At 44.1% G+C, this 24,801-nt stretch overlaps 1 protein-coding gene across 3 annotated transcripts in view; it reads left to right on the top strand.

Annotated features, from left to right (window-relative positions):
• The window catches only part of CACNA1S (calcium channel, voltage-dependent, L type, alpha 1S subunit), a 109,752-nt gene extending 86,012 nt beyond the window's left edge, over positions 1 to 23,740 (top strand). For all 3 annotated transcript variants that reach the window (XM_015411835.1, XM_015411836.1, XM_015411834.1), the window contains 13 exons: positions 1,897 to 1,988; positions 2,806 to 2,965; positions 4,776 to 4,903; positions 6,467 to 6,563; positions 6,831 to 6,933; positions 8,612 to 8,713; positions 8,903 to 9,027; positions 10,102 to 10,230; positions 16,787 to 16,995; positions 19,657 to 19,724; positions 20,134 to 20,237; positions 21,065 to 21,202; positions 23,096 to 23,740. In XM_015411835.1, the coding sequence (XP_015267321.1) occupies positions 1,897 to 1,988; positions 2,806 to 2,965; positions 4,776 to 4,903; positions 6,467 to 6,563; positions 6,831 to 6,933; positions 8,612 to 8,713; positions 8,903 to 9,027; positions 10,102 to 10,230; positions 16,787 to 16,995; positions 19,657 to 19,724; positions 20,134 to 20,237; positions 21,065 to 21,202; positions 23,096 to 23,311 (1,671 nt within the window). In that variant the 3' untranslated portion in view covers positions 23,312 to 23,740. The remainder of the gene's footprint in view (positions 1 to 1,896; positions 1,989 to 2,805; positions 2,966 to 4,775; positions 4,904 to 6,466; positions 6,564 to 6,830; positions 6,934 to 8,611; positions 8,714 to 8,902; positions 9,028 to 10,101; positions 10,231 to 16,786; positions 16,996 to 19,656; positions 19,725 to 20,133; positions 20,238 to 21,064; positions 21,203 to 23,095) is intronic.
• The last annotated feature ends 1,061 nt before the right edge of the window (positions 23,741 to 24,801 follow it).

The following is a 24,801-nucleotide window of genomic DNA, read 5'->3' as shown; positions in this document are numbered from 1 at the left end:
TCTATCAGTTCCTCCTTTGAGGGTATGTTGTCTGTTTTCCAACATTTAGCTAACATTATCCTTGCGGCAATAAAAATATATGTTATTACATATACATTTTCTTTATTAACTGTTTCCGGGAGTATATTCAATAAACATATTTCTGGTAAGAATGGTATTTCTAGCCCTGTGATACCTTTTAGTATTATATATATTTTATGCCAATATTTTTGCACGCTTTCACACCTCCACCACATATGCAAGAACGTACCTACTTTTCTTTACATTTCCAACAATTTCTATTTGGTTTTTTTTTTACTTGTTATTTTTATTTATTTTCCAGAACAGTTCGTACATAAACATACAAGAATAACATGAACATTCGCTTGTCATACCTACAGAGAAACCTTCAATTCCACTTAGAGGTCTATAGGCTTCAAATATATATATATATGTTGTCGCATAACATTTTGCTATTCTATCAGGTGTCCAGTGCCACCTATGGAACATTTTATATATGTTCTCTTTATATGGTATTGCTCTCATCAGTTCAGCTGCATTCCAAATTTTGGACCATTGATCTATCTCCAAAGTGTATTCTAGGTCTTTCATCCAGGCCACCATAACCCCGTTTACTGTTTCATCTTGTAGATAGTCAGATAATAAGAAAGCATATAGCTTTTGTATAAGTTTATCACTTGAAGAAGAGCCATATCTTGTCTAAATGTTTGTCTTCTCTCAGCACAGATGCAGCCAAGATCCCTAATCTTCCATAGGGATCATAGACTCATTCCCATCCCTTGGATATCTTGCTCATTTTTAGTTCCCTGAAATCCTCCTCTCTGAAGGACTGCTGTGCATTCTATGAAGTGAGCACAGTATTCTCCTATAAGGTAGATGGGAAAGGTAGAGTCACACAGTGGTCCTGCATCCAGTCAGTCAATAGCGGTCTTGGCTGGAAATCAAGTAAGACCTGCTTTTCCTTACATTCAGTCTACAGCCTGACCCATGAGATTGTTGCACCTTGAAAGCCCCATGCTCTGAACTTCCACAGATTTTATTCCAAAGGATGCCAAATGGATCAATGCTTTGTTGCCACAGACATTCAGCTTCAAGCTCTGCAGACCAACACGTGCATGTTATTCAGCAACAGATCACACAGTTTCTATGGGGCTGATACAGCTTTTAAAGGGCCAATTAACCAAGAATAAATCTATCAATAGCTATTAGGCATGACCGCTAAGTGGAAATTTCAGATTCAGGGGCAGTATGTCTCTGAATACTAATTGCTAAGGGGGGAGGAAGCCTCTGTTGCCTTTATCCCCTCTGCTTGTGGGCTTCCTAGAAGGACCTAGCTGGCCACCATTCGAAAGAGAATGCTGGACTAAATGGACCTTGGGCCTGATCCAGGAGGGTTCTTATATTCTTCTCAGTTTAGTAGGATTTATTGTTTATTCTTTATACCTATTTACATGATTAGAAATGGTATATTCTGCACTTCTCGGTCAATACAGGCTCTTGGAATGGCTTACAAACCGCAAGTCATTATATATAATAAAAACAAAAATCACTCAGTATCTATAAAAAGAAACTCATCTAGAATCAACAGAAAAAATCCAATTAAAATATCATCTGAGTACTAACAAACCAACAGCAACACCAAAACTTTATGAAAGATTTAAAACCAACAAACTAATTAAGATAGCAATAAAAGTAAGTACAATTAGGACTGTCTGCAACTTTAATCAACTGATTTTCTTAGAGGGGGAAATCTAAAGAATCAGAGAAAAACTAAACAATGGAGAGTAGCAACAGACGTAAGGAAAATTGTGCAAAAAAGCATGAGCTGATCAGAGAAACAGAGGATAGGAACTGATATCTGCACAAGGGAACTGAACCAGAACTTCTGCTTTACAGATGTTTGGGAAAGTTGGTCTAGTGGATGGAACCCAAATCAATCGGAATAACAATTTTCAGACCTTTCCACAAGCGGTGCTGTTGCTGTTCAGGTCTGTATCATATAAACCCTTTCCTGTGTTGGGCTTTGTAGTACCACTACCACCATTCTCATTGCAATAGAGAATTGCCTTTTCACCCTCCCTATGTAGTTGCTCTCCTTTTCCTGTTCATACCACCCTTGAGTTAACGTCCTTTAAAACAAAAATGCACTATTACAAAGATTTGGTAGAGCATGACATATTATGTGCAGAAGGACCCAAATTTCCAGACTTAGGCAGCTGTAACTAAAAGATCCCAATAGATGGGAAAGACTTGTCTGCTTGAAACCCTGGCACCTGGTAGGTGAGCTTCATTCAGACATTAGTGCCACCATGTGGTTCCCACTGAAAATAATTTTCCCATTCCTGGAACATTAGAGACCACTGGAAGAATCTTTGAATAACACAGGATCATACGGAAAGTATTCAGACTAGTGGTGCTGACACAGACATTTTTCTGGGGTCTCATGGACAAACATATTGGAACTGCATTGATGCAACCTTCAGCAATGTTACAACTGGGGCTAACTTACAGAAAGATGAGGTCAAAACCATCTTCTTACAGAAGCTGTATAGGAATCCTTTGCTTGCTCACACAGGGAAGGTAGAGTTCTTCTCTGTCCAGATTTGGATTTTTAAAAAATTCTGGCAACTCAGAGAAATTCAAAAAATGGGATCAGATCTCCGCTTCTAATTTCACATGGTATAGGATTAGATTCCAAAGATACTGGTCCCCATTTTCTTCCCATAACATTGTATATCCTCTTCTACTAACTCAGTTAAGGTATTTTGAAAAGGAGTGCTTATCTTACCTTATCCCTTTCTCTAGGTGTGCAACAGGTGAGGCTTGGCAAGAGGTCCTACTGGCTGCCAGCTATGGGAAACTGTGTGACCCCGAGTCAGACTATACCCCTGGGGAAGAATACAGTTGTGGTACAGGCTTTGCTTATTTCTACTTCATCAGTTTCTACATGATATGTGCATTCCTGGTAAGTTATTTTCGCTCTTCTGGACAGTTCTTGCTGTATAATGACAAGTTTATCTATTATCATCATATTTCATACTTTCTCCAAGGAGCTTACAACACCACATACAGTTCTCCCATTGTCTGGGAACAGGGGAGTCCCTGGACTTACTGGGGACCTTTGAAGGAGAGTCTTTGGGCAACTGAGATGGAGCTACAGCCATTTAAGGGATCTGGAGGTCCCAACTGCTAATTGGTGGCATCTCTGGGCAGTGCCAGAATGGTGGGAAATGGATAAAGCCACAAAAATGGCCAGAGTGGCTTCTAGCTCCTCCTTACTGGGGCTTCCCAACCTGTAAGTGGCTCTGGTAACAGTAAAAAATGGTGCTGCACTCATAAGTGAGTGACCCCAGGTCACTCCGTGAACTTCAAAGGTGAATGGGAATTTGAGCCCAGGTTTCCCAGGTCCTCATCCAACATTCTAATCCATTGACTACAGTGGCTTTTGATATGGCAGGAGCATGATAATAATAACATAGAGCATTAAAGGCCAAAGTATATGTAACAGAGCCCCATTCACAGTTAAAGTGGCAGGAGTGATGTACTTGGAACAGTAAAGAGGGAGTATGGTTAAAGGGTACTGAACTGTATCCTATCCTGTGCCTTTCTTCCCTGATGTCAGTTTAGTTTTTAAAAAATATCCTACCATTCTTTAAAAAAAAACAAAAAAAACCCACCTCATATGTTGTACTCATGCAAATGTGTCTCCAGTTATTGGAAGCAAGTGGTAAGGATTGCATCAGCCAGGTTGGGAAAACAAATTCCTTACAAACCTTACAAGTCCGTTGTAACTTAATGAATCTTGATTTTAAAAAACCCTCAAATTGGCTTGCAAAAGAAATTGGAGAAGGAGGGAAAGAAATTGAGCTGTTCTTGAAGTAAACTGCTTTCTTCCATTTTCACCTCTTCTTTGTTCTTCTGAATTGCTGTAATGTGCTTTTTAAAATGTCTGCATTACTTCCAATAGTGCCATGATTTTCCTCCTGCCCTTTTTCACTGCACGATCTTCCTTTAACTTTTTTTGGGAACGTTCTAAGATGAGTGCTATAGCGCTAGACCAATATAGCACTTCAGTGCTACGGTGGCACTGTTGAGATACATTGAGAAGTGCTATATTGGTCTAGCACTATAGTGCTCAACTTAGAACTTTCCCAAAAAAGTTTGAGGAAGATCAGGCAGCAAAAAAGGGCATGGAAAAAAGCACTGCATTGTTTGAAATGGCCAGTTTGCTTCAGAGAATGGTCATTAACCGAGTCAAATCCACTGTATGAAACCTCTGTCCCTGTATCGCTTTGCTTGGAACCGGGCCAACAATGGACAGCATCCGGTTTAGAACAGTAACTTGAAAGGGACCATAGGCTACATGAGTTAGTTTCTGAGATTGTAACCAACCAACACTGCAGAATTTGTATGTGGTCTTTTGTCTTTCCACTTACAGTGTGGCCTGTGAACTTAAAAAAAAGTTATTTGTCCTATAGTGTGCTGAATATTTTGCTTTGTTGCCAGAGAAGACTACTCAGCTGTTTAGACTACCCTTTCAAGAGAGGGGTTTGCTTTTGCTAGAGATGAAATTTTCATGCCAAATACACAGCCTCTCATTTATACTTCCTCCAGCTGCACACGTGACTTTCAGTGCCGTCCTAAGCAGCCTATTCTTATTCAGGTGTATTCAGTGGGGATTACTCTCAGGAGGGTCATTTTAGGATTGCACTATTTGTCCTGTAAACTGATCAGCACCATTATCTCTTGTTATCTTCCAATGTATCTCTTCTTAGATTATCAACCTCTTTGTTGCTGTCATCATGGACAACTTTGACTACCTCACGCGGGACTGGTCCATATTGGGTCCACATCACCTGGATGAATTCAAAAGAATTTGGGCAGAATATGACCCTGAAGCCAAGTGAGAATTCATTATGTAGCTTGTAACTATCAGTCCTGAGTTTCCATTAGTAGTGAAATGAAAGCCTAGTATTACTTAGGCTGTGATCAGACATGCCTTTAGATCAGATTTCAATGCCAATGCCTGACAGATCTAAAATGCATGATCAGATAGCAACATCTGTGAAATGTTCCGCAGTCATCAGCACCCTGTCCTGGTCTGCTCCTGAAATGGAGTAAAAAGACACCTGGGAAAGTTCGGCCCTAATGCTTGCCAATGGGCCATGGACAGATTTTCCCTAGTCTGATCACTCAAGTGCATTCCCAGGCTGTCGGGATGATTTGCTGATTCCATTCCGACTGGGCACCATTTTTTTTGCTCGCTTAGCAATATGCGCATAACCATATAATTGTCCCCATCCCTAGGCCAGTTTGAAAATGAGCAGGAAAGGGAGTTATCTTTGTCAGGAGAACATGGCTCACTGTGAATCAAAGGGATCATAGTGCTCCGTGGAAGGATTGGCAAGTGGTCAAAGCGAGGACTCGACTCCCGGAAGTTGGGAAGCTCGTGTGCAAAAAACTCCACCCTCGTTTATGTGCATGTGCAAAAACAGGCAAAAACCCCACACCCATCCACACCATCTGATCGCACAGTGACAGGCTGAGCCCACAGTGAAATGGATTATACTGGGATGTCTGATCAAGCAACTCTGTTTCAAATACCAACGGATGAAATAGGAGCACTTTCCAACCACGCCAAATGGCATGTTTGACTGTAGCCTTAGTGACGTTAGTCCTGATGGAAGTGGTTTGAGAACAATGTCACAGTTACATGTATCTTCAGAAAGGGAAGCATCATCGCAAGCTTTTGTATGTTCCACCAGATGCTCCAGTTTTAATCTTAACTCTTGATCCTGACCCACTAACCTGGAATTTCCATGGATGTATTTGAAAACGTTTTAGAATGGTAATGTCAGAAAGCTAATATTCCCAGCTTGTGCTGTGACTGCTATTAGCAAACCAAAACAGAAGGGAGGAAAAACCCTTAAGGCACAACGAAGTTGGATACCCAAAGATTGGGTGAGAGGAAAAAAATATTTTGAGAAATAAATTAAACCAATATATATATATTTCTTACAAAATGCACTAGAACTATACTTTAAAAACATTGGAACAATCCGCCTTTGAAGTGGTGAATATTTGAACTAAAAGTCCTGAATCTATATAACCAGATTCATTTGGATATTTCTAGGTTAAAAACCTTAAACCAATAAAACTTGACCAATAATTCAATATATTTAGGCTGATAACCTTGAACCATGTTAAAACAGGACCAAACACATTTCGGCCTCCAAGGCCTTCCTCAGTGGGCATATACATGCACACAATAACTTATAAACATGTTTCAGTGCCAAGGAAGGTTGATGATAAGGCCTGAAAATAAATAAAAATATAATTATTCAATAATTTAGATATGAAAAATAAACTTTTTTTTAAAGTTTGAATTAGTTACTCACATTCCAGATATCCTGCGTGGCAAAAGATAGTTCTCACAAAGCCCAATTTTTGTCTTGCTGTTTCTTAGGGGACGCATCAAACATCTAGACGTGGTGACTCTGTTGAGACGAATCCAGCCTCCCCTGGGCTTTGGGAAGTTTTGCCCACATCGTGTGGCTTGCAAGGTAACCTGGAGAAAATACTCCCTTTGAAACCGTAAAAAGGGTTGCATTCTTGTCCACCCACCTCCAACCCAACTCTTGCCTTACATAAAATGGCACCCCAGTTCCCATTGCAATGGACTATATTAATTATGTAAAAGTTATAGAAATACTGGGCTGATTTTTTGTGAGAGTAAAGGACACCGGGATGATTATCAGAGGTTGAGTGCGGGGAAGTGCTCTGCATATGTATGCATAACACTTTGTCATGTGTGACTGTTTGTAATGCAGCGCCTGGTGGGCATGAATATGCCCCTGAATAGTGATGGTACTGTCACTTTCAATGCCACGCTCTTTGCTCTGGTGAGAACAGCTCTCAAGATCAAGACAGAAGGTGAGAGATGAAACCTGCCTGTGGGTACATCCAGGAGAACTCCACTGTGCTGATAGCTGCTTTGATTCATCTCATGGATTCTAAAGAGCATTAGTCACCTTACAAGCTAGTAGAAACTCTGTTGACCTTAAAATCCATTACTGTACAATAACACAAGCCCCGCAGAAGATGCTGTGTAAATCAATACAAATGAATGCCTTTTTACAACTTTTAATCATGTGAACTCAAGGAATCAGGTCCTCATCTGTAGTAACTTAGCATAACTTGTTTCAGTGGAGCCTTGCCAACATACTGTATCTGGAGTTCTTTTGCTTTAAGAAGCCTAAGCTAAGAACTTCATCAACTTCAAAGCTGATAGAGGCAACACAACTTTACAAAGATCACCACATTCCACAAAGCCAGTGTCTATGTTTAAAAGGTTCTTATATCAACTGTTGGAGGGAAGATGGCATGGTATAGCCCAATCTCATCTGATTTTTGAAGCTAGGTGGGGTTGGTACTTGGATGGGAGACCACCAAGGAATGCTCTACAGAGGAAGGCAATGGCAAACCACCACTGCTCCTCGCTTGCCTTGAAAGCCCCTTGCTGGAGTTGCCATAAGTTGGCTGTGCCTTGATGGCAGTGTCAGGGTCCTTAGGCAGGTCACACCACACAGGGCTTCAGAAGAAGATAACTGCTTTATTGGTGATTCCAGTACTAAAGAACACGTATACAGCTTGTGTCAGGAATAGCCATCAGTATAAGGGCCTCTGACTTATAGTGAAATCGAACATCCCCCACAATGAGCTGAAGCCAATGATTATAGTTCACACATGCGGGCAGAAGCAAGCAAGCAAGCGAAAAGCCATTACTTTCCCAGCTGAGTAAATTGCAGCTGGAGACTACAAGGTCAAGCTAGAGATAGCGCACAGTAGCTGGACAGGGAAGAACTGAGAATGAGGAGGAGGGCACCCCTCCACATTCCAGATTCACGACAGGGCTACCTGACAGGCAGATATGTACATACACCAACTACTGGCCCATACATGAACAGTGATAGCACACCAACAATGAAATTATAAACACATAAACTACCTTATGATGAGTAAGACCAAAGCAGATGCCCTACCACCAAGCCATGTCCCCTGCCCAGGCAGCCCAGGCAAATGCTGCATTCATAAAGGCCATAAGAGCCCTTTAAATGTGACACCAGCTGCCTGGAGCTCCTATGCAGGTAAGTGTTTTTCAGTGGCCTCCATGTGGCTCTTGCCATATTTAAATCACCCCTCAGATGCATCCACCATTGATGTACAACGTGGCCCATGTAAATAACTGGTTGGCTGCAATATCACACCATGGATTACTATACCAAATGAAAAAGATGGAAAACATGGTGAATTAATTAAAAGACTACTGATTGATTGGGGCATAATTCATAGGTATGACAGACAAGAAGCAAGATAATGTAAAACATCATGGCTAATTTTGAGTAGGAGAGGCATGTGTGTGGTCCATGGTTTAATCCTTCCGTTTTTAAAAAAATCTCAAATAGTTGTGTAGGGAAAGACCTTACTTGAGACTCTCAAGGGCTACTGGCACTGCCAGTTAAAGTAGATGGTACTGGGTAATAGGGACCAATGATCTGCCTCAGTATAAAACAGCTTTATATATTTGTATGCTTGACTGATACTTTTGTAGGTAACTTTGAGCAAGCTAATGAAGAACTGAGGATGATTATCAAAAAAATCTGGAAGAGAACAAGTATGAAGCTCCTGGATCAAGTCATCCCACCAATTGGAGGTGAGTCTGTCATTTAGCAATCAGGGGAGATTTTCTGATCTCTGATTCTCCATTCCTCTGTCTGAGATTTGTGTGTTGTGCTTATCATGGTTCTCTTCTGCAGTGTTTCCAGGCAATCTGGCATGTTCTGCCTGGTAGGATACTGCTGCTGAGCAATCCTAATGCCTTCATTTGTGTGCATCCCCCTAGATGATGAAGTGACTGTGGGCAAGTTCTATGCTACCTTCCTCATACAGGAACACTTCAGGAAATTCATGAAACGCCAGGAAGAATATTATGGGTATCGACCCAAGAAGAATGCTGTTGAAATCCAGGTCAGTTGAAAATCAGGCTAGGGATCCTATGATTTCTTCTCACTCTAGTAAATGACGATTTGGTCAACCTACGACAGGGCTAAACAAGATGAAAATTTAGATTCTAAAGAATTGCCATGGTACAACAGAGTCTGTACTGTGGTGTCTGCATAAGGGTGTTGGCAACTTGCACCTAGAGAGTAGGTTGTTTGTCATATGATGGCCCTGGTCACACGGCAAAGTTGCCGCGGGAGAGGCATGGATGGTGGGCGGATTATCCGGGCGCGATCACACCCCAACATCTGGGAAGTGGAGCGCACCCGTGGTTTACCACCGACAATGCGCCTTAAAAAACTAGTACCTTCAAGGTACTAGTAAACGTTTGCCACGGGCTGCCTCCAGACACCCGTGGTGTGATCGCGCCCGGCGCGTGGCATTCCCCTCTGGTCCCTCGTTTACCCGCCGGCGCCGAGGGAAGGACCTGTGGTGTGCCACTGGCGCGTCTGATCGCGTAATCGCGCATCAAACTGCGCTGGGGCAATTAGCCACGCCTCCCCCCCGCGATATCTGGCCTGTGTGACCTCTTTAACAACATTTTTCCTCCTGCTCAAATCACTTATGGTTGTTACTTCTCCCTATCCCTATTAGTCCTGTCAGTGTATGCCCAGATTTATCTCTTATGAGAAGCTTGCAGGATTATGCCTATGTAAGATTTTGGTGTATAGCATTTGATCCTAACCCCACAGGGTTATTTCATGGGAAGGAAATAAGATCTTGGTACAAATGACTAGATCACACCCTGCTGCCTGTCTGTCCCCTTCCCTCTCTGATGAGAATGACCCTTGGTAGTGGTGTCAATGTTCCCTCTAAGCTGTGGAATCTTGTGAGCAAAAATTCTGCTTTGTGAGTTACTGGCATTAAAGTTGTGAGTGAGCGATTTGGCTACTGTATAAATTAGTTTGCCCTGGAGCCATCCTTCCTGAGCTAAGACAAAAATCTGTGAGCTGGAGGCTAAAAAACTGAGCTAGCTCACATTAACTCAGCTTAGAGGGAACACCAGTGATGATAACTTCTCATCTGTACTGTTCTAATGAGGCCGGCCTGAGAACCATTGAAGAAGAAGCTGCTCCTGAGATCCACAGAGCAATCTCTGGGGATCTGACTGCAGAGGAAGAGCTTGAGAGAGCCATGGTGGAGGCAGCAATTGAGGAAGGCATCTATAGGGTGAGTGCGAACCCAGAGGTAAGGTTCAATTAAAGGGCCCTTGCACATCCACCACTCCTGTGCAAACTTCAGCAGTGAGTATCCTTTACTGGTAATGGCACCCCTGGCAGGAGAGTGCCTGTGATATTTGCTACCTGATAGGGTGAGTGCTCCCGGATAGTCCATTTCCTCCCTTCATGGGTCCCCAGCAGGAAAGTACCACTGCTCCTCATCAACAACAAAGTGCTATTTCTTTTTGTTGTAACAGGCAGAGTATTAAGGAGAAGTACCCGAGCTGATCTGTATTTCTAAACCAATGTTAGCAATCTTTCTAATCTTTCCTACTGGCAAAATGCCATCATAACGATGGGAACCCTGTATATAACAACACTTAGAGGGCAAAATGCATCTGTTTATGCTTTCTGCGCACATCATTCAAGTGCATCCTGAGTGCTGGAGGCCACTCTGCCATGGGGCAGGACTATGATTACATTGTCACACACACACACCCAGCAAAGACATAACTATGTCTCTGTTGGCAGCCCCGTTGCTGTGCCTTATAGGCAGGGGTCATTTCGTAGAAAAAGAGCTAGGGGGACTCATTAGCATAACTCATTAGCATATGCCACACCCCCTGACATCACCGCAAGTGTGTCCTCCCCACAGCCGGCGGCGACCTCCAGCGGGCACCAGCAGGGAGCTCCAGGCCCCGCCCTCCCGCACCTCACCCGGGGGGATGGCGTCCCCCCGCGTCCCCCCCCAAATGACCCCTGCTTATAGGACTCAAGGGGAACCACTTAGGACCAAGGCAACCAATCCCCTGTGTGCTGAGACTCAGCACAAGTTGCATTTTTCGGTCACACTAAAATAGACTAAATCCAGGAAACTGGCTTAACAGCATGATTAAGGTGATGTGCTGAAGAGATGCAGTTCCAAGAGGAATTGTTTTGCTGTCCAGAAGGAATTTCACAGAATTGAAGATTTTCAATAGGCTCCTAAGAGACTTTTAGCTCAAACTCTTGCCCTCAGGCAAGATACTTTATGTCCAAACCATCCTTAACATAGATACAGATCTAGACTGTAAATTAGCTGACCTTAAATCTTGTGATGATCTACAGCAGCCCTGCTCAAGTGCATGGAGGTCGGTCTTCCATGGAAGCAAGGCTGTTGCATGGATGCCAGGGATGCTGGGGCAAACACCGCTTCCACTTCCCATGCAGAACACAGGTGGGATACCTTGAGCTAGCAGCTGCCCATGCTTTCTCTCACATGGCTGAGTTGTGGACCCAGGGGTATCAGCATGAAGCTACCCACTATACTTGTGGGGTTTTTTTAAATAAAGTTTACTTATGGCTGTGTTCACACGGGCAGTTTGATCCATTGCCCTTGCTGTTCCCTTATGGATTTAAAGTGCACGATCAGACAGCAGCATCTGCCTGTCGATCCCCAGTTGTCCGAGTCCCCGCCCCCCCACTGCGTGTTTCTTTGACACCTAAGAAAGTCCAGTCTTATTTATTTATTTGATTTTTACCCCGCCCTACCCCACGAGGCAGGCTCAGAGTGGCTTACAAAGAAAACAACAATATACATTCAATATAAAATACACAATAAAGTTATTAAAACCATTAGTATGATGATGGCATCATGACTGTAATAAAGTGCATATACAGCAGTACCTCCACTATTGATGGGCTCAGGCTGGGGGGGGGGAAGTTGACACAGGGTGAGGGTGATACGGCACAGCTCATGTAAATGCCTGATGGAAGAGCTCCATTTTCATGGCCCTGCAGAACTGTGAGAGGTCCTGCAGGGCCCTGATCTCATCCGGAAGCTCATTCTAGTAAGTTGGAGCTGCCACCGAAAAAGCCTTGGACCTGGTCGATACCAGCCTGGCATCCTTGTGACCAGGGGGGCCAGGCGATTTTGCAACCCGGACCGCAGTGCTCTCTGGGGAACATGTGGGGAAAGGCAGTCCCTCAGGTAGGCAGGTCCCTGACCATAAAGGGCTTTAAAGGTCAAGACCAGCACCTTGAAGCGAATCCAGTATGCTATTGGCAGCCAGTGCAGTGCCTTTAGCACAGGCTGGATGTGGTCTCACACAGGGAGACCCATCAGCAGCCTGGCCACCGCATTTTGCACCAGCTGCAGCCTCCGGAGTTGCGCCAAGGGCAGCCCCATGTAGAGAGCATTGCAGTAGTCTAACCTCGAGGTGACCATTGCGTTGATCACTGTTGCCAGGTCATTGCGTTCAAGGAAGGGAACCAACTGCCTAATCAGCCGAAGTTGCTAAAAGGCTGCCTTGGCAGTGGCTGCTACCTGCTCCTCATTGTTAAGGAGGTGTCCAGGAGCACTCCCAAACTCCTGACCCCCAGCACTGGCACCAACGACGTCCCATTGAAAGTCAGTAGTGGGATCCCTACCCCCGATCCACTCCGACTCAGGCACAGGACCTCCATCTTCATTGGATTCAATTTCAATCAGCTCAGTCTAAGCCATCCAGCCACGTCCTGAAGCACCCAGTCTAGGTCTTCTGGGGTAGAGTTGGACTGACCGCCCAACAACAGATATAGCTGAGTATCATCCACATATTGATGACACCCTAGCCCATGCCTTCGGGCAATCTGGGCAAGGGGATGCATGTAGATGTTGAAAAACATTGGGGAAAGCACCGTCCCCTGAGGCACTCCGCAGATCAGCGGGCGCCTTCGGGACAGCTGCTCCCCAAGCACCACCCTTTGTCCCCAACCTTGGAGAAAGGAGACGAGCCATTGCAAGGCAAGCTCCTGAATCCCCATGTCGGCGAGGCAGTAAGTAAGTAGCTGATGGCCGACTGTGTTGAACGCCACCGACAGGTCCAACAACAACAGCACCACCATCCTGCCCCAATCCAGATGCCTCCGGAGGTCATCTGTGAGGGCGACCAGTGCTGTCTCCATCCCATGGCTTGAGTGGAAGCCGGACTGGAAGGGATCTAGCATAGAAATATCATCTATAAAGCTCTGCAACTGTATTGCCACCGCCCTCTCAATTAATTTGCCCAAATAGGGCAAATTGGAAACTCGCCGATAGTTAGCCAATTTGGCTGGATCCAGAGATGGTTTTTTAAAGAGAGGATGGACCACCACTTCCTTGAGAGCCCCCGGGAACAGCCCCTCAGAGATGGACTTGTTGATAATATCCCTGAGGGCATCTCAAGGACGTACTGTCCCAGCTTTAATTAGAAAGGGCACGGATCAAGGCTGCACGTGGTTGGACGTACTGTCGAGAGCAATCTGTTGACTTCCTTTAGACCGAATGGACTGAAATAATCCAAAATCGGACTAGAAGATGTGCATGGAACCTCGAGTTCGCTCACTGTCTCAATTGTGATGGGAAGGTCACGGCGAAGCGACAAGATTTTATTTGCAAAGTAGCTCGCGAAAGCCTCGCAGCCAATGTCCAATTCCCTAATGTTTGGTCTGCCCTGTGGCAGAACTGTTAACAACCGAATAGTTCTATACAATTGGGTTGGGCGTGAGCTTGCAGATGCAATCATAGCTGCGTAGAACTCCCTCTTTGCAGCTTTGACTGCCATCTCATAGGATCTTCTAAATGTCCTATAGGATGCTCTTGTTGCTCTGTCATGAGCTCTCTGCCACTGTCTCTCTAGCCATCTAAGCCTTTGCTTCATCAGCCAGCCTAGAGCGAGGGCACAGAGGGCATCTGGGCACGATCTCATCGATGGCTGCTGAGAGTCAGCCATGCCAATCCTTGACTAGCTCATCCAATGAGCTGCTAGGGGGCCATCTGAAGCTGCAAAGGGTCCAATACACTTGCCACCCATACAGGGTTGGGGTGGAACATTCGTGCGGGCCTTCAGGGCAAAGTGGTCTGACCACGGAACTGCCATAGTAGTAATGCAGTCCACCGCAAAGATCAAGTGGAGCATGTGCCCCGCACAATGAGTAGGAGCCATTACATATTGAGAGAGTCCTCGCAACGCCATGCATGACACAAGGTCATGCAGAGCCCCCGGGAACAGCCATGCACGACACCAGGAGGCCTGTGTGGAGGCCATGTCATCGGCATGGACATTGAAGTCACCCAGGACTATCAGTCTAGGGTGCTCCAATGCCCAGCCTGATATGGCCTCCAACAGGGATGACAGGCTGTTTGTCAGTGCGTTGGGCAGATGGTATACCAACCAAACAGCCAAACCCTCCTTGGCCTCCCACACAAAGCCAGTGGACTCTCTGCCCATGAGCCTTGGTGGCAGGAGCACCCTGAAGGTGTAAGCCTCCCGGATGAACAGAGTCACTCCTCCCCCCTCCCCTTAGTCTGGGATTGGTGGAGGACCGTGAACCCATGAGGAGCTAGTTGGGAGAGAGCTACCGTTTCCCCATCTCGCACCCAGGTCTCGGTCATACACGCCAGGTCCATATCCTGCTCAAGCAGGAAGTCCTGAAAAACCATGGTCATTGTTTATGGACCTGGCATTACACAACACCAATGTCGGAGAGGGGTCATTAATCCTAGCACCACCTTTGGGATGGGACACAGGCTGGAAGGGGACCAAGCTCTTCTACTTCTCTGTCCCCTTCCTTTCCATGTCTGCCTGGGCCCACCGCTATACTTTCCCCTCCCCAGGAGCACTGGTATCCCCTACTCGGCCATCGCCCATTAGTGGTCTTTGCTAGAGCCACAGACCAATAATAGGCTGTCTGATGGTTTGATGTTATTTAAGTACAGCTGACAATGGCAGTTCTCCCAGTGCTTTTGGTCTTAGGGAGTCTCAGCAGTCCTAGTCTATCCTAATGGATGATCAAATCTCAATTAATCTAACAATTTGGTACAAAAATACTCTAGTTCATCTGGCCAGTGAAATAAATAAAGGCCAGTAATGACGCAATTTACATTAAAATTCTAACCCCAATTTGTCAGATAAGCCAAATATAGATAATTTCAACAATAGGATAGCCAGTCCCTAATAATTAATTGACTAATCAGTACAATTAAGTGTAACCCCTTCAATTAATTGCTCCCACAATTAGACCTTAATTAATTATAGTAAACAGTAAATAATCCTACAATAAATACCCCTAGCTAATATCCAATATAAATTAATTTTGGTCTTACAACCCTCTCTCTAGGATATCTTAACTATGATGTCTTAGTAGCCGCTTATAACCTCCTCCAGTCCATGGTTTGAGCTTGTTCCAAAAGGGATTTCCTGCTGTCTGATTGCACTCTTGCACAGGTCTGACTGATTTCTTGTTTTCCATTCGCCATTTTTAAAAAAGTAGTTAGTAATGTGCGCACAACTGCTTATTCGCACCTCTCTCTCTCTCTCTCTCCCCGCTCCTACAGGGGTTGCTCAAAACTTTGTTTTTTTTAAAAAAAACTCTAAAAGAAAGACACCTCTTTTCTTCAGCTTTTTTCTGTCCTTTGGGGAAGGGGTAAATTAAAAAGATTAGAGGGAGGACAGCAGTGAACTCTATATCCCAGCATTCTCAGCAAGCGCTTGTGCGATTGCTCAGAGGGCAAACTTGTAAAAAAAATGGCTGACAGCCCCACGAAGTACATATCCCAGCAGGCTCATCTGTGCTTGTGGGCATGCTCCAAGGACCAACATTTTGAAAAAATGGCCGATGGGCTGACTCCATGCCTGCTGCTGTCTGATCACTCCAGGGCCAGTAGAAGTGCTTTGAAGCACGCTAAAAGGAGTGAGTCTGATCACGATTCTCTGGAATAAAATAATCTGGCTCAATAAGAGGCGGAGCAACAATGGATTGAAGTGCCTGTCTGAACACAGCCTTATGATATGTTTACTTATGATCTCAAGGAGATCATAGCACTGTAAATGGTCTTTGTGCATGCACACACCTTTATCCTTACAAGAACCCTGAGGAATCGGCATATCTGAAACAGAGTGACCGGATGAAGGCAGCCTTCATGGATGAGCAGCAATTTAGACCTGCCTGTCCCTGTTCTTTCACACTGGCTCTCAAAAAGACTGTTAGGATAAGAAATGATTCAAAAAATGCCTTCTATTAATCCATTTGTTCTTACAGTGTGCGGTTGGGAGTTATGCATAATTAAAACTTAGACAGTCTGTGGAAGTAGAAAGCTAACTCATTAGTTGATCTAATAATCATTTTGATCACCTATTTTTTCGGGGGGAGGATATATATAGCAAGAACAGTAATTTTTCATGTAACTATTTTAAAGATGTATTGAATATTGCCTAATGTAATTGCATCTAAACTGCATTGAAGTTTGTGTCATTAACTGGAGCTCTTCAGTTCCCCATTGGAGAGATAGTGTGCTATAGTGGTTAGAATGTCAGATTCAGATCAGGAAGACCTAGGATGAAGTCCTAATCAGCCATGGAACTCAATGCATGAACCTGGGCCAGTCATTCTCTCACATAACCTACCTCATGGAATTGTTGTGTGGATAAAATAGGGGAAGGAAGAACCTATTATGTTGCCCTGAGCTCCTTGGATAAAAGGTGGGATTAAAATTCACTAAACAGATTTAGAACAACAACAAAAAACCCTTAAGGACCTTGTCTCTTCTCTCTCCCCTATGGCTTCAGAGGACAGGAGGTTTGTTTGGCCAAGTGGACACCTTCATAGAGCCCAGCAGTCCACTGCCGCCCCACATGGCTAGCCAGAGACCCCTACAGTTCACAGAGGTGGGGAGTGAAGATTTGGACTCTCCCGTCTTCCTTGATGACTTCCCACCAGAACAGCACACCAATGTGAACAACAGCAACAGCAATGCCAACAACAACAAAACAACATGGTAAAGTCAGGTTTGGAAGCTGAAAATGGGAACCCATTGGTCCTTGTCAACAAGTTAGAAGGTCATATTCATTTTAAAGGACTGAGTCTGGCATGAGTCCTAGAGTAGGGATGCTACAAATTTCTCCACAAACACATTCAACTGACCATGTTTGAAGATGGTGATTAAATGTGAACCAATCACTCAGTCTGTACAACTCATACTGAGTAACCATGAATGCCTGCCAAACTGGTTTGCACTGGGTTTCCCCAAAATTGCATGTATGCAAAGATGCTCTCAATTCAAACTAATTGATGGCCATTAGTGTCACTAAGGGCTACTTAGACAAATGCCAAAGCATAGAATTTTATTGCAACACAGCATTTATTGATGACTGCTTTATATGAGTTTTGAGAGATCTAATTCTCTCTTTAAACAATTGTCTGCTAAGGAGAGATGTGATGTTCTTTCTTTTTCTTTTTTTACCATTTTTTACCTTTAAACATGCTTTGTGTACCTAAATTTGATAGATTTCTGCTGCCATCAGGAATTAAAATTCCAAATCTCTCTTAGGACTGCCAAGCAGCGGCGGGGGATCCACACGCGACAGGGATCCTGTGAAGACGTGCGGATCCCCCACCGCGGCTTGGCAGTCCTACTCCTGGTAGAATGACCTATGGTCTGGGCACTTCAGAGGACTATGTGGCCCTGAGGAAGAACTGTACTGATTGCTGGGATAAGCTTAAATAAAAATTGATTTATTTAATAAAGAACAAAATAGGTTTCTGGTTATTTTGAACTGTTACTGAAAAAAAGGAACTTGTAAATATAACTGGAAAAACTTGGTGTTACAGTCACTCAGACGTCACTCTGACAGGCATAGACTCTCAGTATAATCTTTTTCTCTCTCTGATATATATATATATATAACCAAACGAGCTAATCTCCTTGTCTTATTCACCCAGAACAGAATCAGCTCTTATAGTCACTCAGACTAAACTGCTTGCCTTATTCACACAGAATAGAGGCAAAATTCCATAGTCACACAGACCATGCTGTCTCTTCAAACTTCTCACACAGAACTCTGTCATAAAACATCTCAGAGTCATACAGATTCTCTTCAAACCTCTCCCATACTTGTATCTCTCATATTACAGAATCTCCTCATAGACACATACACAGATTCCTTTAGACACCCCTCCTCCCACATTCTCAGTCATTAGCCAATCACAGCACACTCATCTCCCCATATCGCTCTCCTTACATTACCGCAGTCAAACTCAACATTTAAAGACACACACACCAAAACATGGAATCATTATAAGAGCACTTACACAGCAAGGAGTGGGTGGGTGGGGGAACAGGCTGTTTGAGAACATGTATGTGTGAAAAACCAGTTAAGCTGTGCTGTATGGTTTGTAAGGAATACAGTGAAGCAACCTGCCAACACACATACAAACAGATTGAAAAACTATTGGACCAATTGTTGGAGAACCAGGTCTCTTTTTGCAACTGGTGACTAGGATATAAGCCAGACTGGCAGATGTTCAATCATCCATAACAGGGGTGGCCAAACTGTGGCTCACACATATTGTGCAGCTCCCAGCAGGGCGGCTGGGGAAGCTAAATATCATTAGCAAACAAATGTCATGGGACGAATAAATATCATTATGAATATCTGCTTTTACAGCTTTTGTTATTATTTTTGACAGTCTCATTTTAATGTTAATAAAAATCAAATCTGCATATTTCCCAGTAAAAACCTGTAATATTTGTTCATGTCTTGTGACTCTCGAACATCTGACATTTATTCTATGTGGCTCTTATGGTAAGCAAGTTTGGCCACCCCTGATCCATAAGATAAAGAATCGAGTGAGTTCAGGTGTTCATGTGTGTATAGCAGCTGGTCCTAGTATAAGCAAATAAACCATCCTTTAACAATTGTGTTGTTTCAGTCTTTAAAGCCCAAAGCAGCCTGGGCTGAGGATATCTGAAAGGTTCTCCCATGTAAACATGCCCATGCTTGAGGCCTCTCTCTCACTCCCTTCCCCAATGGAGGTAGGTGGGGACCTGACAGAAGGCCTTTTCTGTTGTGGAATATCCTGCCCAGAGAGATCTCTCTGATGCCTTCACTATTGAATAAAATGGAGCTTATGAGAAGTTCCATTTTTTTCTATTATTCTTGTCAAGGGGCAGCATTCTGCACCAGCTGACACTTCTGAACCATCACAAATAGACACGTTGTGTAGATCAAATTACAGTAGCCTAGCTTTGCAGGTACAAAGGTATAAGTGATGGCTGCTGGGTCTCTGGGTTTGAAAGAATAGGCACTGCTTTGTTTCCAGACAGAGCTGGGGGGAAAGCTCTCCTGGCTGCTGTGGCAACCTGAGCCTTTATAGAGAAGGATGCAAGAACAGCAGCCCAAGTCTTCTATCCTGCATGACCGAGGTGAGAATTGAACCTCATCAGTAATGGGAGCTCCTCCCTATCCTCAAATCACAGGCCTTGTTGATTATTTCCGTTTCCCCCCAGTTCTAATCTCAGTAGGCTGAGGAACAAATCATAACAGAAAATGGGCTGTGGCACTGGCAGTAACTTGGGCTTTTTCCTTTGGAAATCATATCCTCATGGTTTGGAACTGGGAGTTTTTGTGGAATTCACCCTCAATGCTTTTCTCCCTAGGATGGCATATGAAAATGAGCTGAGGGGAGAGACGGTGCTACCACCATCTCATCGGCCACTTGTCCTGGGTGAGTTCCTACCTCTTGCTCATGCCTTTGAGAAGCTTCTTATTCCTTGTCCAAGAGAAGTGATGCTGTCTGTGAGCAAAATATTTCCAGAGTAGGTCTCAGTCCCCATCCTTTCTAATGGTGGGTGGATAGGAACCTGTGACACTCACACATAAGTTCACAGTCTCTCTCTCTCACACACATACACAGATACACATAGGAGGCAGGGATTGCTCTGCTGTTAGTGAGGCAGTCTGTTTGAGTAACTCAAATGTCTGCCTATTCATATTGCAACAGAAATTGGCCAAGTAAAAATATTATCATCCCTATTTTGTAGTTCAGCCAGAGCTCTAGCAGCAATGCCATTTTAAAGGTTGCCATGTATAATTCTCCACAATCCCACATCTAGCTCTCGTTCCCTCTCCTCCAGCCAACAAATGCTTCCTTCAGCCTGAAAAGCAACCAAGGAAAATAAGCCAGGTGCAAAGACATGGTGTCACAAGGTGTTCAGAACTTCCGCTTTCCACGTGCCAGGTAAATGTGAGCTCAGCCCTGTTGCTTTCTTCTCCCCATACTTGTCTGGAAAGGCCTCAGCCCACTCTGTGCTTTCAGTGTTCCCTTTACAATGCCACCGGAGAATATGGCCATACTGTTTGTGGACTGTCAGCAAAAGCATCCAGCCTGGAGCTCACAGCATTGGATGGGGAGGGGAGAGAAGAGTGACTATGCAGAACAAGGTCTGCTCGGTCCACATGGCTGCCTGGTAAAAATGGCTGCCTGGTAAAAATGAGGGCCCGGCATCCAATCAGAATGAGGGATCTTCTAAACTCACCTCTAGAGGCCCATACCAATTATATAGTAAACTGAGTCTTGTTTCCCTTTCTTCTCACACCTCCCCACAGATGCCTGGTGGTGTCTGGCTCATCCATTCCCTCACAGCAGGCTTACTTCATTTGATGCACCATACCAGCTCCATGAAAAGATGGATGCTTTTTGCTGTGCTACCTCTTAGGCTGTCAGTGTACAAAACCCAGAATGCAAATGGTGAAAGAATATTATGGCATACTGCTGCATCCAAGTATTACTGTGTGCAACCTTATATGAACCCTGAATTGATTCTTAAACTCCAGGCAAGGTTCAGTTTGCATATCTTTTCCTTACTGAAGATAATGCCATATATACATTGTGCTAGAAGCCTAATGAAAATAGCAATCTTCCTCTAAGGAAGGTCACAGGACAGCAGGGGTAAGGCACGTGTGATGCAGTTGGCAGAGCCCCTGCTGCACCCAGGGCAACAAGGAGGCTGACAGCTGATGCCAAGCAGTTCCCACTCTAGTATGACTGTTCTTGTTTTTACGCAGTTGCCCCAAAAGATGCCCATTGACTCTCAGCAAGAGGCAGAAAATGGAAAAGTGCTACAATCTAGGAACTCCACTGAAGCAAACACATCAAGGGACAAGGAAACCTCCACCCCAGCTATTCTCCAGCTTATTCAGGAGGTACAGCAGCAGAATGACACAGACAGAGTCAAGGGCAGGGACATTCTTTAGGGATGGACTGGTAAAAGTTCCAGCCTGCAATGTGAGAACAGAGCGAGGGAGACAAGGCCAGCTATGGCATCTAAGCAGAAAGCAGTTATGGATGTTGGGTTGTAGTGAGGGGGTACAGTAGAAAAAAACTGTTTGTTTTTTTTAATGTGCAAGGGAAGCCTCTCCTGGGGGCAGTTACCAAGGCAACCTTGTACTCCTCTCTGTTCCTTCCTAGAACATATTTTAGGGCTAATTTATACTAACAGCAGAATCAAGCAGTATGTCTCATTCTGGCCTTTACTGCTTCAAGCGAGGTCGCGTACTATATTTAAATACTCTGTTACAAAAAAAGACCCAAGCCCTTCCCTGTATATAGAAAATTAGTATGGAGAAGTTTGCTTTCTAGCCTTTTTCTGGATGCAATTCTACTATGTGTAAGACATTTTTCATGGGGGGGGGGGGGAATTCAGATATGCATCCACCCTATAACATCCTAAAGGGGTATAATTCAGTGTATATAGAAAATTAGTATGGAGAAGTTTGCTTTCTAGCCTTTTTCTGGATGCAATTCTACTATGTGTAAGACATTTTTCATGGGGGGGGGAATTCAGATATGCATCCACCCTATAACATCCTAAAGGGGTATAATTCAGGAAAGCGTCACCATTTTTTGCTGCTGATTGTATAAACGGGCTGTTTATTGGTCCAACTACCAAACATTTTGTGGGGGTTCAATGAGGGGGCTGGGTCATTTGGCATCAAACCCATGACTTCTCACAGTGCATTCTGAGATCCTGTAAGCTTCTTTTTATCTCCTTAGTGCCATTTGCATGAGACAGGGCTAGTGAATGACCCCTATTTCAGAGACCTCATTTTGCTTCCAATCTCTGCTACCATTTCCTTAGCAAGCTTCATTTCTTCTATAAATTGACCCAAGGACCATCCAGCATAGCATCTGAGTGGTCAACTGCTAAAAATCTAGCTCTGTGCATTTTTTCCTTGAGTTGAAGTGACCACTCAGATTGAAGACGAGCAAACAGTGTAGGAAGGGTACTGGTTTTGGTGATCCAGATCTTTATTTAGTAGAGTGCACTTGGCTTTAACACAGCAGTGCTTGTCATGAATCTACCATGAGCTTGCAGGACTACAAAGTTACACAGAGCCATCTTTCAGTTTGAAACAAAATAATCTACTTTATTCTAGAAATACATACATGATAGTGCAGGGTAGAGATACAGAGACAGTTCCTGTGCTAGCTAACTAGGAGATGGAAGCAGATGCTGAGAATCATCCTGCTTTCCATCTTGTGGAGAGGGGGGGGGGGGGGAGATGGAAGGAAGTTGCTTTTCCCTAAAGAGTGTTGATCTACACTTCAAAGGGATTCTCAGTGATAGTAAACAGGAAGAAGCCTAATGTCTACCTATCTGCGTGCAACTCTGGTCACTTGCTTCTGGAGGCTGAGACACTGAGATGTTTTCCGCACGGTCTTCCCGCTCCTGCATTTGTATTCCTCCGCCTCTTTCAATCATTTCTGCTGATTTTTCAATCATTTCTGTTTTTTTAGTCCGAGGTGCAAAAATGCAGTTTGTCCTCTCTTGCAGCACAGCAGAAGACTTGTGTTCTGCACCACAAGAGGGGGCAAACTGCATTTTTGCTCCTCATACTACAAAAACCTCTGCGGAAACAAGCTAAATAGCAGAGGAATACAAATGCAAGAGCAGGGAGACCCTTTTGTGCGGAAAATGTCCCAGACATCACATCTGGTACTTCCAACAAATAGGCATCTGATTGTACCAGATGGGGCTGAGAAGAGTTCTTTCTAAAGTTTTTCAAGGAATTTAACTTCCATTTCCTTTGCTACAGGCTCTGATCTCTGGGGGACTCCACTCCCTTGTCAAAGACAGTTCATTTCTGAAACTGGTGCGAGATGAGATGGCTGCTGCCTTCCAGACTGAGGTGACAGAAATGGAGGAGATTGCTGCAACATTGTTGAATGGAAAGGAAAGTTTGGCTAGGTCTTTGTGCAGGTCCCGTAGCTTCACCAGCTCCTTGGAGGCCACTCCAGATACCAGACTGTGAGATGTTGTTCCTAGACCTTTTTTTTTTTTCCCAGAAGAGCTGCTATACAGTGTTGCCTGTTTTCAGGTGGCTCCTGTGAAAACACTGCACTGCCTCCATGGACTGGTTGCTCTGCAACATGACAGGCACACAGAGAGATTGCAGAGGGAGAAAATATTTTCCGTGCTTGTCCAAAGAAGTGATATTAGAAATGGGTCTTCCAGGGTGTTTCACACAGGTGGAGATGGCACTACTCAGCAGGTCTCTCTACTTTCATGAGCTAAATAGGATAAATATTCCTGAAGAGAGATATCCAAGTTCCGTCCTAGTTCGTTTCTTTGTTCTAGCACCTTGGCAAACATCTCAAAAAAATGTCTTGTGATGAAATTGTTTTTAACTTTTAATAAACTGGCAGAACCAAGAAAGATGATCAGCTCTGATTTATATTCATATATGCATAAGGTGGGTATGCGGGGCTTCTGCTGCTGAATTTTCCAAGGACCCCTCCCTCCCCCCAAAATGAATCAGCTTAAATGATTATGAAAGGATTTAGTCTACTGCAAGATATTCATGTTAGTAGCACCAAAGTAATTATTTTAGTATCTTGTATATATTTTACAATATCTATCTATCTGAATTGCTAACCTACCCCATTCCTAGAATGCAGAGTAGTTTACAATTTAATAATAGCATATAAGCAATTATCAGTGCTAAAATATCCCATGCGTTAATACTAGTTTAAATATGCCTTCCAAAAGCCAGCCTAATAAATATTTGGGAAAGATGCTATGGATTTGGTGAGTTGGGTGTTCATCATACTCCCTAGACTTGTTAGTTGTTCTTGGGCTTTCCACATAGGTGTGTGTTATTTTTTTTTAATTCTGGTCCCATACTGCTTCAGTTTATCCCCTAGTTTCCACAAACATTTTTGTGCCTTAGTTTTCAGTTTTTTGGGGGTCCCCTGGTCTTTTCCTATTTCTTCTGAGACCAGCTTTACCCCAATGTTTTTGTAGAAGCTGGTTTTGAGTTATCTTTTCCTTTATGCAGGGGTCATTTCATAGAAAAAGAGCTGCAGGAGCTCATTAGCATAACTTATTAGCATATGCCACACCCCCTGACATCACCGGAAGTGTGCACCAGCCCCTCTGACAGGCAGAAGCACCTGGGATCCATTCTTTCCCCCCTCTCCCTTCCCTTCGCCTCCAAGTCAGGCGAAGGAAAAGAGGAGGGGGAGGATCTCAGGTGCTTCTGCCTGACAGAGGTGCTGGCATGCCCACAGCCAGCCTGGGTGAATTATAGAATCATAGACTCATAGAGTGGGAAGGGACCTCCAGGGTCATCTAGTCCAACCCCCTGCACAATGCAGGAAATTCACCAATACCCTACACACACCCCAGTGACCCCTGTTCCACGCCCAGAATATGATTTTAAAAAAAAACCTCCAGGATCACTGGGGGCCAAACTGGCCTGGAGAAAAATTGCTTCCTGGCCCCAAAGTAGTGATCAGCATT

This window comes from Gekko japonicus, unplaced genomic scaffold (genome assembly GCF_001447785.1).
Source record: "Gekko japonicus isolate JY-2015 unplaced genomic scaffold, Gekko_japonicus_V1.1 scaffold309, whole genome shotgun sequence".
Classification (NCBI taxonomy): domain Eukaryota; kingdom Metazoa; phylum Chordata; class Lepidosauria; order Squamata; family Gekkonidae; genus Gekko; species Gekko japonicus.
The sequence above is the reverse complement of the archived record's forward strand: the minus strand, read 5'-3'. Positions and strand labels throughout refer to the sequence as shown.